The 15215-nt window shown below is 37.6% G+C and overlaps 1 protein-coding gene across 1 annotated transcript; it reads left to right on the forward strand.

The window, feature by feature from the left end:
- Positions 1-214: 214 nt before the first annotated feature.
- On the forward strand, positions 215-14015 carry LOC137261461 (serine/arginine-rich splicing factor 3-like). Its single transcript, XM_067799212.1, has 7 exons — positions 215-331; positions 4161-4388; positions 6653-6781; positions 10000-10086; positions 10552-10707; positions 11818-11862; positions 12252-14015. Exons 2-5 carry the CDS (start codon positions 4174-4176, stop codon positions 10703-10705), a joined length of 585 nt encoding a protein of 194 aa, XP_067655313.1. The 5' UTR covers positions 215-331; positions 4161-4173; the 3' UTR covers positions 10706-10707; positions 11818-11862; positions 12252-14015.
- Positions 14016-15215: the final 1200 nt, after the last annotated feature.

A 15215-nucleotide genomic window follows, 5' to 3' on the forward strand; every position in this document is an offset into this window, starting at 1 on the left:
GATGAAGATGTATTTTGAACATAACATAACGTGAATTGTATACTTTATGCATTTATATCACGTCTCACGACGTTGTAAATGCGAACCATGTCAGATCGAACTCCTTCAATCCCCTTTCCCGGAAATCAGCGTATATGAAGAATTTACAACAATAATTGTTTGAATATGGATCGTAAATCACATCGATAAACTGTTTCATTTCATACTCAGCGCAGGGTTTGTTATCGTTGCGCCTGTAAGGAGCTATCAACGAAAATCGACCAATCAAAATCAAATGAATGCTATTCTGCGGCGTTACGTTCATTAGGCCAAAAGACGAAGACAAGGTTTGGTGGGTGTTTGTTTGAACGTTTAGTTGTTTAGTATTGCGTTCATTAATTTTCACGATATAAAGATAGGTAGAAGCAGTATGTGCTTACTAGGGTTACGAAAATGTTGCGTTTTCGCAACGATAAAGAGCATGACCAGTGCATGGAAGGCTAACATGTGGTGAGCCCGAGTTACAGTTTCGTCGGGTCACGGCCATCTTTGATTCTCTGGCTTTGGAGACATTGAAGCCTTCAAAATGCGATGCAGGACTACTTTTACCAAATAATACTGCTCGTGCAGTGAAGTAGGCGGAGTGACGGAGATATTCATATAAAACCTTCTTACGACAAGTAAAGAAAACATACGATAACATTTCCTGGTCTAGTCAAATGTGGTAATTAGGCCAAATACCCTAATGGGCAGGGACTAGTTCTATTACTTCTAATTGTCAGCTAATTATGCCAAAATAGGGTAGTTTTTATTTCCCTTTCAACATCAAACCAAGGAATTCCGAAGATTTGGAGGAAAGAGTTCCGCCTTAACCCCTCTGTTAGTTCAGGTAGCCAAACGTCGTGTTCCTGCCGAAGCATACACTGTTTACATTGTAAAAGGGAGTCCTTCCCCGTAGTAATATTCCAACACTGAAATAAGAACACTGATTGATTTTTAAACCTGTTCTATTTTACGGAATGGCCCCTACTGAATGTATATTTAGGGTGAGGCATGCATGTCAGTTTGTAATTTTGTGTTTTGATAGCGTTGAGGATATGGGCGCAACTCTTACCAATTTGGACCGCTGTCCATGCGTCTTTTCAGATGTCTCTCTTACCTTTCCGAGGGTCTGTCATGTTTTCACTCCACCATTGAGATTTCAGTTAATAGTGCATGAATGCGAGAAAATGTATCCATGAGAAACAGCCAAAATGTCAGCAATCCGATGCCCTCTCTGTGTGACATCAATATGCAATGCCATGCTGAAGTGACAACTTGGGGATCATTAATGTAATATCTATCTCGTAATGAAATACAGTCAAACCCCGTTGTGTCGAACTCGTTGGGTCCAAGGGGAAAGTTCGACCTATCCGAGTGTTCGGACCAAGAACCAACAGGACCACGTTGCTTAACACATCGTTATTTTGCAGTAGGATACACATACGAACAATATATCTTTGCAATAAACGTTTACGGCAGTATTGATCTTTAAATTACAACATATACAAATGTAAATCAATTCAATCACTTTATTCGTCATGGCAAATAAATATGCATACAAAAAGATAAGAACAAGAATAATTTAACAAACTCACAAGCGATCCCATTTAGTTGACAGCACTAATTCATTTTCAGTCAGTATAAAAAGTTGTATAGTTCATACAAACGGAATCGGAGTGTACATACGTGTACATGTGGGGAATTTATCTATGACAGCCTCGTATTTTGTCTCTATTGTCGTAACAGATAATTTTCGCTTTTTAGGTGTAACATGCGATCCAGTTATCCCCCCGGGCTGATCGGGTCCTTCGCTGAATTGCCCTGCCATGTTACTAACCGTACTGGTTAAAAAAATTGATCCTACACCTTAAATACTAAACCAAAAACAAAACATCAATTAAGATAATCCAACTCCATTTTCCTCGCTTCTCATTTTGTATTTTCAAGGAAATCACATGACCGCTAACATAGACTGTCACATGACAACAACATGCGCCATTGTTTGTTTAGAGATATCCCGTCAGTCCGTGATCAACGTGTCCCTGGTAACAACTTAATTATGGTTAATTGTTTGAGTAAATTCAGTTGGTAAGTGTGCTGAAAATGTGTGTATAGATGCGTAGTTAAACATGTCACTTGATTGTTGAGTCCGTTAATCGTTACTTTTGATCTTTAGGTAGCACGTTTATGAGGATGACTTCCAATTGCGCGACTGAAGTTTTCAGTTGCAACAACCAGCTTTGACAGTTCGAGACAAAAGGGTAAATTTGTACTTGTTAGAGCCTTTGGGGACCCTAAAATGAGTTCGTCACAACCGGAAATTCGACACATCTAGTTCGACACATCAGGGTAAAAATAATGATAAATACAAGGAAATCGGCAGGGACCGAGATGTCAGTTTGACACATCCGAGAATTCGTCTCAACCGAGTTCGAGACAATGGGGTTCGACTGTATGTAAAATTCCCAAATATTTTCACCTTAAATGCTATTAATGTTTCATCTGCTTAGTTTGTTAGGAGTCATGTGACCATCCCGATAGATATATATTCATAGCAATATTAGCACACCAAAATACCCAACATGATTGTTAAATCGGAATGAATTGCTAAACTGATTTGACAAGAACTAGTGCTGTTTAATTTATTTGCTTTACAGATGGTTATCAATGCTGGAAAGACCAGCTGTTTCATTTATTGAAAGTAAATGTCCTGAAAATTACAACTGATTCATTCCGAATGCAGTGTTCACAGTTTTACAAATGTGGTAGTGATACTTCTGAAAATACCATTGAAGATTCTCCAAGTGATTCTGTCATAGCAAATTCATGTCCTACAAGTTATGTTGTCAAAACTAATAGGTATTATCAAGGGCTGCAACGAGAACACTGTGGTGAATATATGTATCATGAATATTGGGTAACAAATACAAATAATTATTCACAATTGTATTTCAGTGATACGGAACTGTTAATTTGTCACAATTACTAGTGATCTGATGTGACACTCAAATTTAATGTGTAATAGACTAATAGTTATCATCCAGAGAACCATTTGCAGCCATTGCAAACTAGTATGACTTGCACTACTGCAGTGCTAGTACATAATTCCATTCTCGTCATTGCGATTCTTTGACCACTCTTCAAACTCTTGTAAATGCAATATCTCATGAACTGTTCTACCGAATGTCTTCAAATTTGGTGATACCCTACATTGGGAGATTATGCATACAACAGGTGATTTTGGTTACTTTTGAACTTATTTTCAACACCCCAAAACTTTGTCCACATTTCGAACATACCAGTATGTTAACGTAGTATTCCATGAAACATCGCAACCAATATCCTCAATTTATTGACAGCCTGCATTGTGTGGTTATCCAGACACCAGTCTTTTCACGCATCTTGTGCGTGAGCAAAAAGTAAAAGTAGTGAATATGTTATAAATATTTCATTCTTCTTTAGAAGGAGGGGACATTGCCTTGTTAGTGGCAAACATTTGTTTTAATTGTTCTTGCGTATGTAAACCTTTCAAGCACACATGGTAATGTGCTTTCACATTTTACTGCATACTTCTACTTTGCAAGACACATCTGACATGGACCGTGGTGATATTATGGAAAAACGACAAATGTGAGAAAAGTAGAAATTCTCAATGTTTTACATGGTTGCAGTCAGTGTGGAAACTTGAAATAGTTTCCAAATTTCGATTACCAATCAGGCTAGCTATGCCTGAAAAGTTACTAGCCCACAAAATAGTTCTCTAGTCTGAAGACACAGGTTTCATCATTAAGCTGCAGATATGAATGTTTTTATGAGGCCATAAGTTTGCATTATGTCAACTTCTATTATATCTTATATCTTATTATATATTATATAGTCGGAGAGAGTGATAAATTTACAAAATGATCCCATGAAAATTCACTATATATATATAAACCAGTCAGGTCAGTAACTGCAGATTCTGGCTAAGATATACCATGTCAACTTTGTATAATTTGTGAAAAATCTCAAGTTCTGACTTTAGAAATTATATAGAATGAGTGCCTTTCCATAGTGATAAATGCTGTGTAGTTTGAAAAATATGCTGTAAGATGACTATCTTAACAAGTATATGAGTATGTATTTGTATTTGGTTTTAGAAATAACAGCACAATGGCACGCAATTCAACAAGGGACTGGCGACTAGATTGCAAAGTGTATGTCGGAGATCTTGGATATGGTGCAGCCAAACAAGAACTTGAAGAGAAGTTCAGTAAATACGGACCTTTGCGTAATGTTTGGGTAGCCAGGAAGCCTCCAGGTTTTGCATTTGTTGAATTCGAAGACCCCCGTGATGCTGAAGATGCCACAAGAGCTCTTGATGGAGCGTAAGTTATAGTCCAGTGAATGCCCTAATGCCACTAGTCACAGATGATTACTACTTGTGATGAACGTTTTAGGAGCTTATGATTTTCTTTAATTTTTTTCAAGTTTTTGGTTCTTAGAGGGTTTAGTTTATTGAAACAGTCCAAAGATACACTATCTGAAGTAAAAACGAGATACATTATAACTATCAAAATGTCTGCCATCTGTCTCAGATTGTACAAAACAATGATACTTATTGTAACTCTGGTAACTTATTTGTGATATGAAAGCAGGGCCTCCTTTCACGAAACACTACGGTGATCGTAAGTCACTAAGGTAACCATAGTGCAATGTTAAGGAATGGGACTTCAGGTTAACCTTAGTAAAGTCTGCTTCATGAAAGGAGACCCAGGGAATGTAGAATGACATGGTCATTTTTTTAAATATTTTTCTGCAGAACTTGGTAGATATATCAATCAGAACCTAAAGTGGTGCCTTTCGCTATGTATAGGTTTTTGTGATTCATCATTTTCTCAGTTTCCATGGAAACGTTTCAGACTGAGTCTCAAAAGTGAGAGGTGTTTCATTTCCGGAACACATCCCATAAACTTTGTGATATCTCTCAGCCAAAGTTGGTAGATATGTGTTGCAGATCCCAGAGTGGTGCCTTTTGCTCTTTACAGGTTTTGTGATTTATTATTTACTCCTTTTCCATGGAAATGTTTTGGACTTAGACACAAAATGGAAGGATGGTTTCCGGAGCAAAACTCAAAAACTGTTCAGTATTTTTCTGCAAAACTTGGTAGAAATGTGTGGCAGACCCCATTGTGGTGCCTTTTGGTATTTAAAGGTTTTTGTGATTTATTATTTTTCCAGTTTCAATGGAAGCGTTTTGGACTTCGTCTCAAAATGGAGGGATGGGCTTCATTTCCGGAGCAAAACTAAAAAAAAGTTCAATATTTTTCTGCAAAACTTGTTACATACATCAGTCAGAACCTAAAGTGGTGCCTTTTGGTACTTACATGTTTTTGTGATATATTATTTTCTCGGTTTCAATGCAATTGTTTCAGACTGTCTCAAAATGGCGGTATGGGCTTCCTTTGGTAGATATACCAATCAAAAGCTAAAATGGTGCCTTTTGCTATTTACAGGTTTTTGTGATCTATAATTTTTCTGGGACCCGTGAAGGTCCCGGGGTAGAATAGGCCTTCAGCAACCCATGCTTGCCATAAAAGGTGACTCAGCTTGTTGTAAGAGGCGACTAACGGGATCGGGTGGTCAGACTAGCTGACTTGGTTGACACATGTCATCGGTTCCCAATTGCGCAGATCGATGCTCATGTTGTTGATCACTGGATTGTCTGGTCCAGACTCGATTATTTACAGACCGCCGCCATATAGCTGTAATATTGCTGAGTGCGGCGTAAAACTAAACTTACTCACCTTACTACTACTATAATTTTCTGGGTTTCCATGGAAACGTTTTGGACTTAGTCTCAAAATGGAGGGATCGGCTTCGTTTCTGAAGCACAACTTGAAAATTTCTAAACATCTTTCAGATATGTAGTGGAGACCATAAAGTGGTGCCTTTTGCTATTTACAGATTTTTGTGTTTTATCTTTTTCCCAGTTTCCATGGAAACGATACTGACTTAGTCTCAAAATGGAGGGATGGGGTTCGTTTGCAGAGGACAACTCGAAAACTATTCAATATCTTGCAGCAAAACTTGACAGATATTTAAGACAGACCACAAAGTGGTGCCTTTTGCTATTTACAATGTTTTGGCATTTTTATTTTTCCTGGTTTCCATGGAAACAGTTCTGCCTTAGTCTCAATATGGGGGGATAGGCTTCATTTCCAGAGCACAGCTTGAAAACCATTTGATACCTTTCAACAGATCTTGTCAAATATATGAGACAGATCTTGAAGTTGTGCCTTTTGCAGTTTACAGATATATGGCATTTATATTACTTCCTTGGAAACGATTAACTTAATCTAAGAAAACGTCAAATAACTGTCAGATGATTTGTCCTTTCAAATATTTGGGGAAAGGGGGGATATGTCATCTTCTGATGACTCTTGTTTCATTTGCTGAAAACACTAAAGAGAAGTAAGACAAAATTAAAGAAACATGGTCAGGTCACATTCTTTAAACGTATTTGACATGCATACCAACAGGTAGACGCATTGTTATAATAAAATACCTTGAGTTTTCTCACAAATTAAATTGCCTCTCGTCTCACTTTTTACATTGAATAGCTGCTAATATCATAAGTTGATTTCTGCAGGAGAATGAATGGTCGTCGTGTGCATGTTGAAATGTCGTCAGGAAAATCTCGTTGGGGAAGTCGAGGACCACCAGTTGGTCGCCAGGGTTCTTCTTATGATGACTACAGACCCAGGAGAGGCAGATCACGGTGAGATTTCTATTTTCATTGTAGGAAGATTGAATAAAGTCTAAGTAGTCTATTTTGAGCAATGAAAAATCTTTCACATTCATTCTAAACTTGTGTTGTCATGATTTTAATGTTGTATTTGGATCACAGTGGAAAATTTGAGAGGGTGCTTTCTATGTGTTTTTATTTCTTTGTTGATTAGTGTTGTCCCCAAACTTTAAGTTTATCAAAATCATGGCATACATGTTAAAACCCGTATTAGTCATTGTTTTTAATCTCACTAATGTACCTTTATTTTCAAATAAAACTTGTTTGTATAACCTAGTGTACAAATTGTTTTGGCAGCACTTCAGGGAAAATTCCTGTTCTTAAACAAACCAATGTGTAACTTATTTACTTGTTTTGTATGTATTGGAACACTTTGGCAACATTTTCAAAGCAGGTTGTTTAGGAATTGCGTTGAAGTCTTTCCAGTTGTTTTGATGCTTAGATGTATTGTAACACCATTTTGCAATTTTGTTATCACAAATCACCATGTCTGGAAGTCTTGTGTACGTTTAACTTGTGTGTAATATCAAAATTCAGAATGCCATTTCTTGAAATTTTCATCCTTTGCCTATATATATGTTGCACCAATGTGCAAAGTTTCAATTACAGAACTCAATTACTGCAAGTTCTACTGTTTAGTGAAGGCTTTGACAATAGGGCATTACTTTTCAAATGAATCGTTGTAAATTGGTGGGATTACCATCGTCACTGTTAACACATAAGGCTGTAACCCAGTGGATTGAGTTTTTCTACTTTTCAGGTCTTTCAGTTTCGTGCTTAGTCTGGCATTTCATGTAAATAAGAAATTTGGTTTTTTTAATATTTTAATTTGTTAACTGTTTACAACTGCAGAAATATTTTCTCATTTCAGTCATTTACTGCCATTTGAATCTTATGTTTGCATTATGCCAGTGTTCACGATGGTGTGTCAAAGTATCAGGACATTGGGTCCAGTAAGTTTCAGATATCTGTCTGACCCACTGAAAATTCACAGGACCCACAGAATACAGTTAAAAAAACATTTCAGATTTAACATTTCTTAAAATTGACATTGAAATTATTAACATTATATGATAACAAACATAAGATTTCAGATGCCGCAAATAACAACTGCATACAAAGACATTGTGAAATATTCAGTCAGACGCTGGGGCTGGCAGTATGGTGATATCTATCTGACCACTGCCGAATCTGCCAGATTTGTCCGAGTCAGAGCTATTCGTGAACACTGTTATGCCAACTCAAATTTATCTTTTGTGCTCCTAGTTTATACTCTTATACTTTTGGAAACAAAGTTCATGGTGTGGGTCTATGGTAAGACGAGTGCAGTGTCTACATGCATGCTTGGGACCAGGGCCTAGATTTCTGAAGCATTCTTAGTGCTGAATCTTGAGTGCCATACATTAAGATTAACTTAAAACTATCTTGGTGCTATGAGAGCATAGAAAATCTAGGCCCAGGTGGCTAAGTCACCTCAGGGACTGCAGTTCACACCACTGCATATTTGTGCCCCTCTCCAGATTGTTTCTAGGCTTTCCAGCACCATATGAATGCTTGGGAGTTTCTCCTAAATGGTTAGTGTCATGGAAATGCATTTCTTTGGGCTTCCGTCTGACATTTCATTGACATGCCAGTAAATAATTGGAATATCGGTTCAAAGGAGTAATACACCTAATACAAGTCTTAGCTTTTCTGAATGGTAAAGAGCCAGGTTAAAACTTCTTCAGTAACCCATGCTTGTTTTAGGAAGATGGTCATTCTTGTTGATTTGTGTATCAAATGCTTTGGTTGATGCTCATCCTGCTTGTCACTGGATTGTATGGTCCAAACTCCCAATATTTAGACTGCCACCATGTAGCTGGAATACTGCTTAGTGTGGTGTTTACCAAAAAAATCCCAACCAACCAAACATAGTTGTTCAATACATCTGTTTATTACTATGTTAAAGAAACTAAATAAAAGACCAAAGATTGAGAGCCATTTGTATTTTGTGGACAGAATAGAAAATCACTGTTTTCAGATTTATATGATGTTCATTTGTCATGTACCTTGTTGAAATTATTGAAGTTCAAATTGAAAAGTTTTGAATATATTAGGCTTATCTTAATATGACTAGTTGATGAATTTTTTTTTTAAATAGACATGTTTTTGATGTGAGGTAGTAATAGCTTTGGCAGAAATAGTGTTAGTAACCAGGTGTGTGGCCATTACCGATTCACATGATGATTTTTTGACTGACCCAATTCCAGGCTCCGGTCTCCACTACTACTACTACCAGCCATCAGCCACATGAGCTGCTTGCTCCAAATTCATCGGACTGTTCTCATGTAGCATTATCAGCCCCCTAACTACTCCTACCACCAGCTGCTCGCCAGCCAGCCCGCCCCGACACCTGCCTTCACTTGTGCCCACTGGCCTACCCGCCCGCACGCTCTACGTTTACCATCCATCCCTTCACACATTTTTAGTCAGTGGGCTGGCGGAAAGTGCAAGTGGGCAGTCACATCGTCCAAGGCCGTCCAATCTCCTCTTCAGTCAGCGTCAACATCAATCCAGTCCCCCATCGTTCGTACCAGGTCCCAGACTAGGGCTCTCAGTCTGTCCCATCTACAATGAACCCCCTAAAGCGACACATCGTCTATAACCAACAAAGCAACCATCAACTTTATGTACAGAATGAAGTTGTCAACGCCTTACAACTTTTCCTCTGCAACATGCATACAAAGCAGCGTTAGGGACTACTACTACTACTTCTACTACTACTTCTAACCTTCGCAGATTCGTCCCAACCTCTTCATGCAGGGTATGGGTATAGTAGCACTATCAAGAGGACTCATTTGGATGTTAAAACTGTACTGTCTTGCCATCAGTTATGACATTTCATTCATTTTGGACTGATAAAATTGGAAATGTAATAGGATCTGAATATTAGATGTAGTACATGTGTAGGTCAGATTACTCAGTTTACATTTAAAATAATGTCCAGTGCAAAGTTTTTAAATTTTTTTTTTTTTTTGAAAACCGCCTTGTTGGAGATTGTTTACTGTCCAACCAATCAGGTCTTGACAACTTGGTTCTTGATTTGTCAGCAGTTGCATGTTGAAAGAGTCATAGCTGCTGCCGGCCATTGAGTCAGCTCTTCTGCATCATCATCCGTCATCTTTATAACAGATTTATTTGTCAACTTACAGATCTTTTTCCCCACGTCGCAGATCATACTCCCCACGTAGGCGAAGTCGTAGTGATTCAAATTCACCTCGTCGCCGTAGCCGCAGCAGGTAAGATGGTGTCTAATCTACATATTTGGTAGTTCATGCAGTTGTATGCTTATTTTGAGTTGTAGTTGAGTACAGTACCTTCTGCATGAAATGAGAATGCCATAGAATATATGCTTTCCAAAAGTCTCATGTTAAGATCTTTCAGATGATTGGAAGATTGTTTTTGGTGGTGTTTGTGTATTAACCAGATGCTCTATCTAATTTACTGTGTGCCATGAGGAGAAAGTAAATGTCTCAAAAGAATTAAAAGAAATCTTTATTTGAAGGCATTGCTACAAAACCCACCGAGTGAACTCAAGTAAAAAATTCAAATGTTCTTTAGCCACATCTGAGTATGTCATTAAGTTTCTAAGAAGTTAAATTTTGAAACAAATCAGCTGAGTTGGCATTTTTCAATCTCTAATTGTGCGCACTTCTTTTACCCTGGTTCTCTTTTGGCTTATTTCTTTATGGATGATCTTTCAGTTCACGGTCCCACTCTCGGGGCCGCAGTCGGTCTAGGGGTAGAAGCCGATCCAGGTCTAGGGGTAGGAGTCTGTCCCGATCTAGGGGTAGGAGTAGGGATCGTAGCAGAAGCCCTCATTCAAAATTGAGCAAGGAGAGAGAGGAAAACAACTAGAGGTAGCGTACACCTCGCCTCCTTCATTATAGAAAAAGCACAGCAGCCAGTGTCATTACTGCCATCCTGTCTTAACATGATGCACCTAAACAACTTTTCCTAGGCTGCCTTTTTAAAGCAACCATCCTTAATGTCTGTGTCTATCTGTCATCTTTCATTTCCAGTAGTAAACATTCAGTTATGCTCTCATATTTAACAAATAGTAAGACAACTTGGGAAATAATCAGTTTTGCTCATATAGAAGAGAGGGTAACATTTGTATCAGCATCTGTTAATATTAAGGTTCTCACAGACCAGTGGCAGCTGTGTTTTCGTAGGTTGTATACATATACATATATACATATATATATACATGGGTTGATAACCATAATTATTTGTGTAGCAGTCCTGTTTGTGATCAGCATGATGTTCCCTCTGCTTGTGGAAGCATCAACATTGTCTCACAAAATGTTTCAACTGACATGTACTACTTTTGATGCAGTTAATCCACATTCAGTGTGCAAGTTGATTATATTTTAGAAAAACATTTAATGACACTAAATGTATCTCTAACACATGGATACTTACGGGAGTCAAGTTGTTCAGTCAAGGTTTTGAGTTTGCTTGTGACACCTTATTGTGTTGACAGACATGGGTTTAGTTAAGTGAAAAGTTGTTAGTACCTGATCATATTGAAGCTTTCATTAGTGGACAGTGTTGAATGTGCTTCTTCCCCCTTTGTTGCTTAGATTCTTGTCTTGTTTGGGAGTGGAATAAACTGATCTTGTCAGGATTTTGGTAACATGCACTATTCAGCCAATGAGTTGACCATATGCTCTTGAAAAAAGAAAGCAAAATGTTTCTTTTCCAGCCATGAATGTGTTTGAAGAATTAAATTCTTGCTCCATTAAGCTAAGAATGTGATTAAATAGTACTTAACAGCATTAATGTTTGTATCGGTCACTTTTGAGTTGATTTTATGTATACTTTTTGAAGTATTTGAAGATCATGTATTGTAGATAGTTGTAAATTGAGTGCAGTTACATAATGCAATGAATGAAATAGAAGTGACTGGGTTTATGTTGTGAGTACAAGACCTCATTTACCATTAATGCATTCTTTATCTCTTACAGATAAGCTGTTGACTGTTGATACTGAAGAATTACCTGTTTTGCAAAGTGAGTGCATGTTTAAGAGAAACTCCTTAACCATTTAAGTATGTAAGGAAAATGTATGCACAATTCCATGCAAACAACAGCTCACATCATCATACCTCAGGACTGTCCATTTCCTTTTCAGTTTTCCTTGCCCAAATTAGGAAAGTTAGATACACAAAGTTGCTTTAATATGCTCAAATATTACCTTTGATGAAGCAAATCAGATTTGAAAGGTGATGGGTATTTTGCCTTTACTTTGTGGGGTGAGGTTATAAACTTAAATCATTTAACAATGCTGGCAGAAAATGATAAATCAGCTTGTGAAACTTGTTTCAAATTTGAATTTATCATGATACATATCTCACTGTTTTTTTGTTGAATTTTTATGGGTTGGATTTGTTTCTTTGCAGGAAATCGGGGCCTAAATGTTGATACCAGCGTGGAGATAGCTCCTTGTCACATCTGTTATCTCCATAGGTTGTTGTAAGCAGTGATGTGTACTTATCACTTCTATGTGTTCACACTGCATTCACGGACAGTGATGATCTTCTCAGTACTTTGTGTTTCTAAGCCTGAGGCTACCAAGACCCTTTTCACACTACTAATAAAGTTGACTTACATTTTAATGTTTTCTGGTTACAATAGGGTAGTCTGATGGTCTGAGCATTTGCTTGTCATGCTGAAGGCCGTGGTTCAATTCCTCCCAGTCATGATATTGCTGGAATAATACTAGAAGCACCTACAAAACTCAATAATTCATGTGTTTCTATTCATTACGCAGTTTTTCCAAGTTCAGGGCCTTTTTTCACCAGGCAGTCACGTCACTACAACTGTGGCAAGTCATATGTTAAAGTATAGACGTAGGATAGTAAATGCCCTACAATAGCTTTGTGAAATGGTGCCCAAGAAACATTGTAACCAAGAAATAATTAAAATACAATGTCCATTTTTTGTAAGTATTTCCATTTTTATAGATTCATTCAGTCCATAGTTTTAATGAAATGTTGCAAAGTTCAATCCAAGTTCATACACTACACTAGAAGCAAAACGGGGTTATGCGGATTGGTATTTTAGTGTGAACTTGTATTTTTATGACATATCCCTTTTGTTCGTGTTAGGCATTTTTACAAACTGTCAACATGTGCCTATTTTTCTTTGTCTTGCACAGTAATCCTTGGGAAGAATGTCTTTTTTTTAATCATGTCAATAAGACACACATTAAAAAGTATTTGTTCTTGTAAGAATAGCCTTCATCTGTATACATTTCACTTAATTAGTGAATAGCTTTTAGTTTCAGATCAATTAAATGTTTCAGCATTTTAAACTACTATAAATGTTCCTGAAGAAACACAGAACAGATATGAACAGTGAAATTTAAGTTCTGAAGGCATTTTCTGTAAATATTCTTGACTGTATATCACAGTAAATCTCTGTTTTAAAAAAAACCCTGTATCCAAGATCAAAATTGGTAACTTGGCTTAGCTCATTAATCAAAAAGGTTGGGGTTTTTTTCTGAGGTTAGCTGTATATGCTTTCATTTTGTTCAATGAATCATTTGTCTGCTGTTATGTGTCCAGGCCTCAATGAAAAAATGACTGAACAGATTAGTGCACTTTACCAGGTACACTATTTGAACATATCAATTGGCATGGCACAGAGGATTGAACTCTTTTAAGTTTGGCTAATGAGAAAATCTAATTATCCAAAAGCCAATATCCACAAAAAGACATTAGTGCTCTTCTGCCAACTTATCAACACTTGCTTGTTTACTTGTCTGTGCAGGCATGTGGTAATTGATTTCACTAAACTCAGAGGGTTTGCGTCAATTGTGTTGGTTAAAGTTAACGGTACCTGACAGCTTGCCTTAAGGATTGAAATGTTTGACTAACATCTTTAGGGTGTTTGGCCAAAGGGGGATCTCACCCCAACGATTCAAAATACATGTGAAATCCTGGAAGAATAAGCTGGAATTACCAAACTGGACCAGTTAGTGTTAAAAGTTACTGTACCTGGTAAATTACACTCATGTCAACTGAATTATTAGAATTTCTTTGCTGTAATTGTCTATTGTGTTTTAACGGTTAAATTGTGTAGAAATACATTTAAGAAAATTGTATTTCTCTGCAATGGTATTGCTGCTCATGTATTCATTGAATAAAATTTTATTGAATGTAGATTTTTGTTTTGCTGAAACTTACCCGCTTGTGTTTTCCAAGCCAGGCTGAGCAAATCCAAGTTTTATGAAGGCTGTTTGTGAATTATGGAGTCCATTCATATAGGGTTTACCTTATCGATCAAGGGAATCATGATACAGTGGTTAGGGTGAACCGAGTCTGAACAGCTTAAGGGGTGGTTGGGATAGACCAGTGTGTAAAGCCTAAGGCACGGGCTTGATTCTTCACATGGGTACATTATGTAAAGCCCATTTCTGTTGTCGCCAGTTATGATACTGCTAGAGTATTGGAATACTGGTAAATGGGTGTAAAATGTTATCTCTCACTAAACAACTTCACTGTAAAAGTGAATTCAAGTGTTTTTGAGCTGAAAACATTTCACTACTTTGAAGCTGTTGTCTCGGTAATGGGTACAACAAGGACTGGTCGACTTCGGCATGTCCTAGTGGGTATTCATGCATAACTGTGACATGTTATCTGGATGAGCTAGCACTCTAAAACCAAAATATACACAATGTGCTACCAACGAATATCAAATCCACACAATGTACCAGACAATCCCTGTTGTTAACCAGATGGGACATCACAAGTGTTTTCTGAACAGGCCATTTCAGAAAGTAAATATAAACCATATTCAAGTAATTGAATGTCAGGCAGCAAATAATGTGACACCTGGCCTCACATATGCACAGTTGTGTCAGTGTGAAGGCAAGCATGACTAGCACTCTTGACTTATTCAGCAAAGTCTAAAAGTATAAGATATATTGCTATAATTATGGACACAAAAACCTAATCATCCTCCAAGTAGAGTCAGTCAAGAAGCTTTGTCAGATGAAGATGTTGGATGGTTAGTCTAAACCCTCTACCCTTGGGCACACAAATAGCTCCTTGGTGTCACTGATGAAGATGCCCACCAACTTCCTGGAGTTGAGAGCTGTTGCCCAAGCCAACTAAGGAAGCGAAGTTTATAATTACAAGCAGCATTGGGTTGTCAGGCTCACTTGTTGGTAAACACATATCCCAATTGCATTTCCCAAGATGCTTATGATGTTGATCACTGGACTGTCTGGTCCAGAATCATTTATCTACAGACCTCCTCCATATAGCTGCAATATTGCCGAGTGCTGCATCAAACAACAAACCAAACATGATAAAACTGCCAGTACTTTGAAAGAAAGGGTTGACTCCAGATTTCGGATG

The sequence above is a fragment of the Haliotis asinina genome, chromosome 14 (assembly GCF_037392515.1).
Source record: "Haliotis asinina isolate JCU_RB_2024 chromosome 14, JCU_Hal_asi_v2, whole genome shotgun sequence".
NCBI lineage: Eukaryota > Metazoa > Mollusca > Gastropoda > Lepetellida > Haliotidae > Haliotis > Haliotis asinina.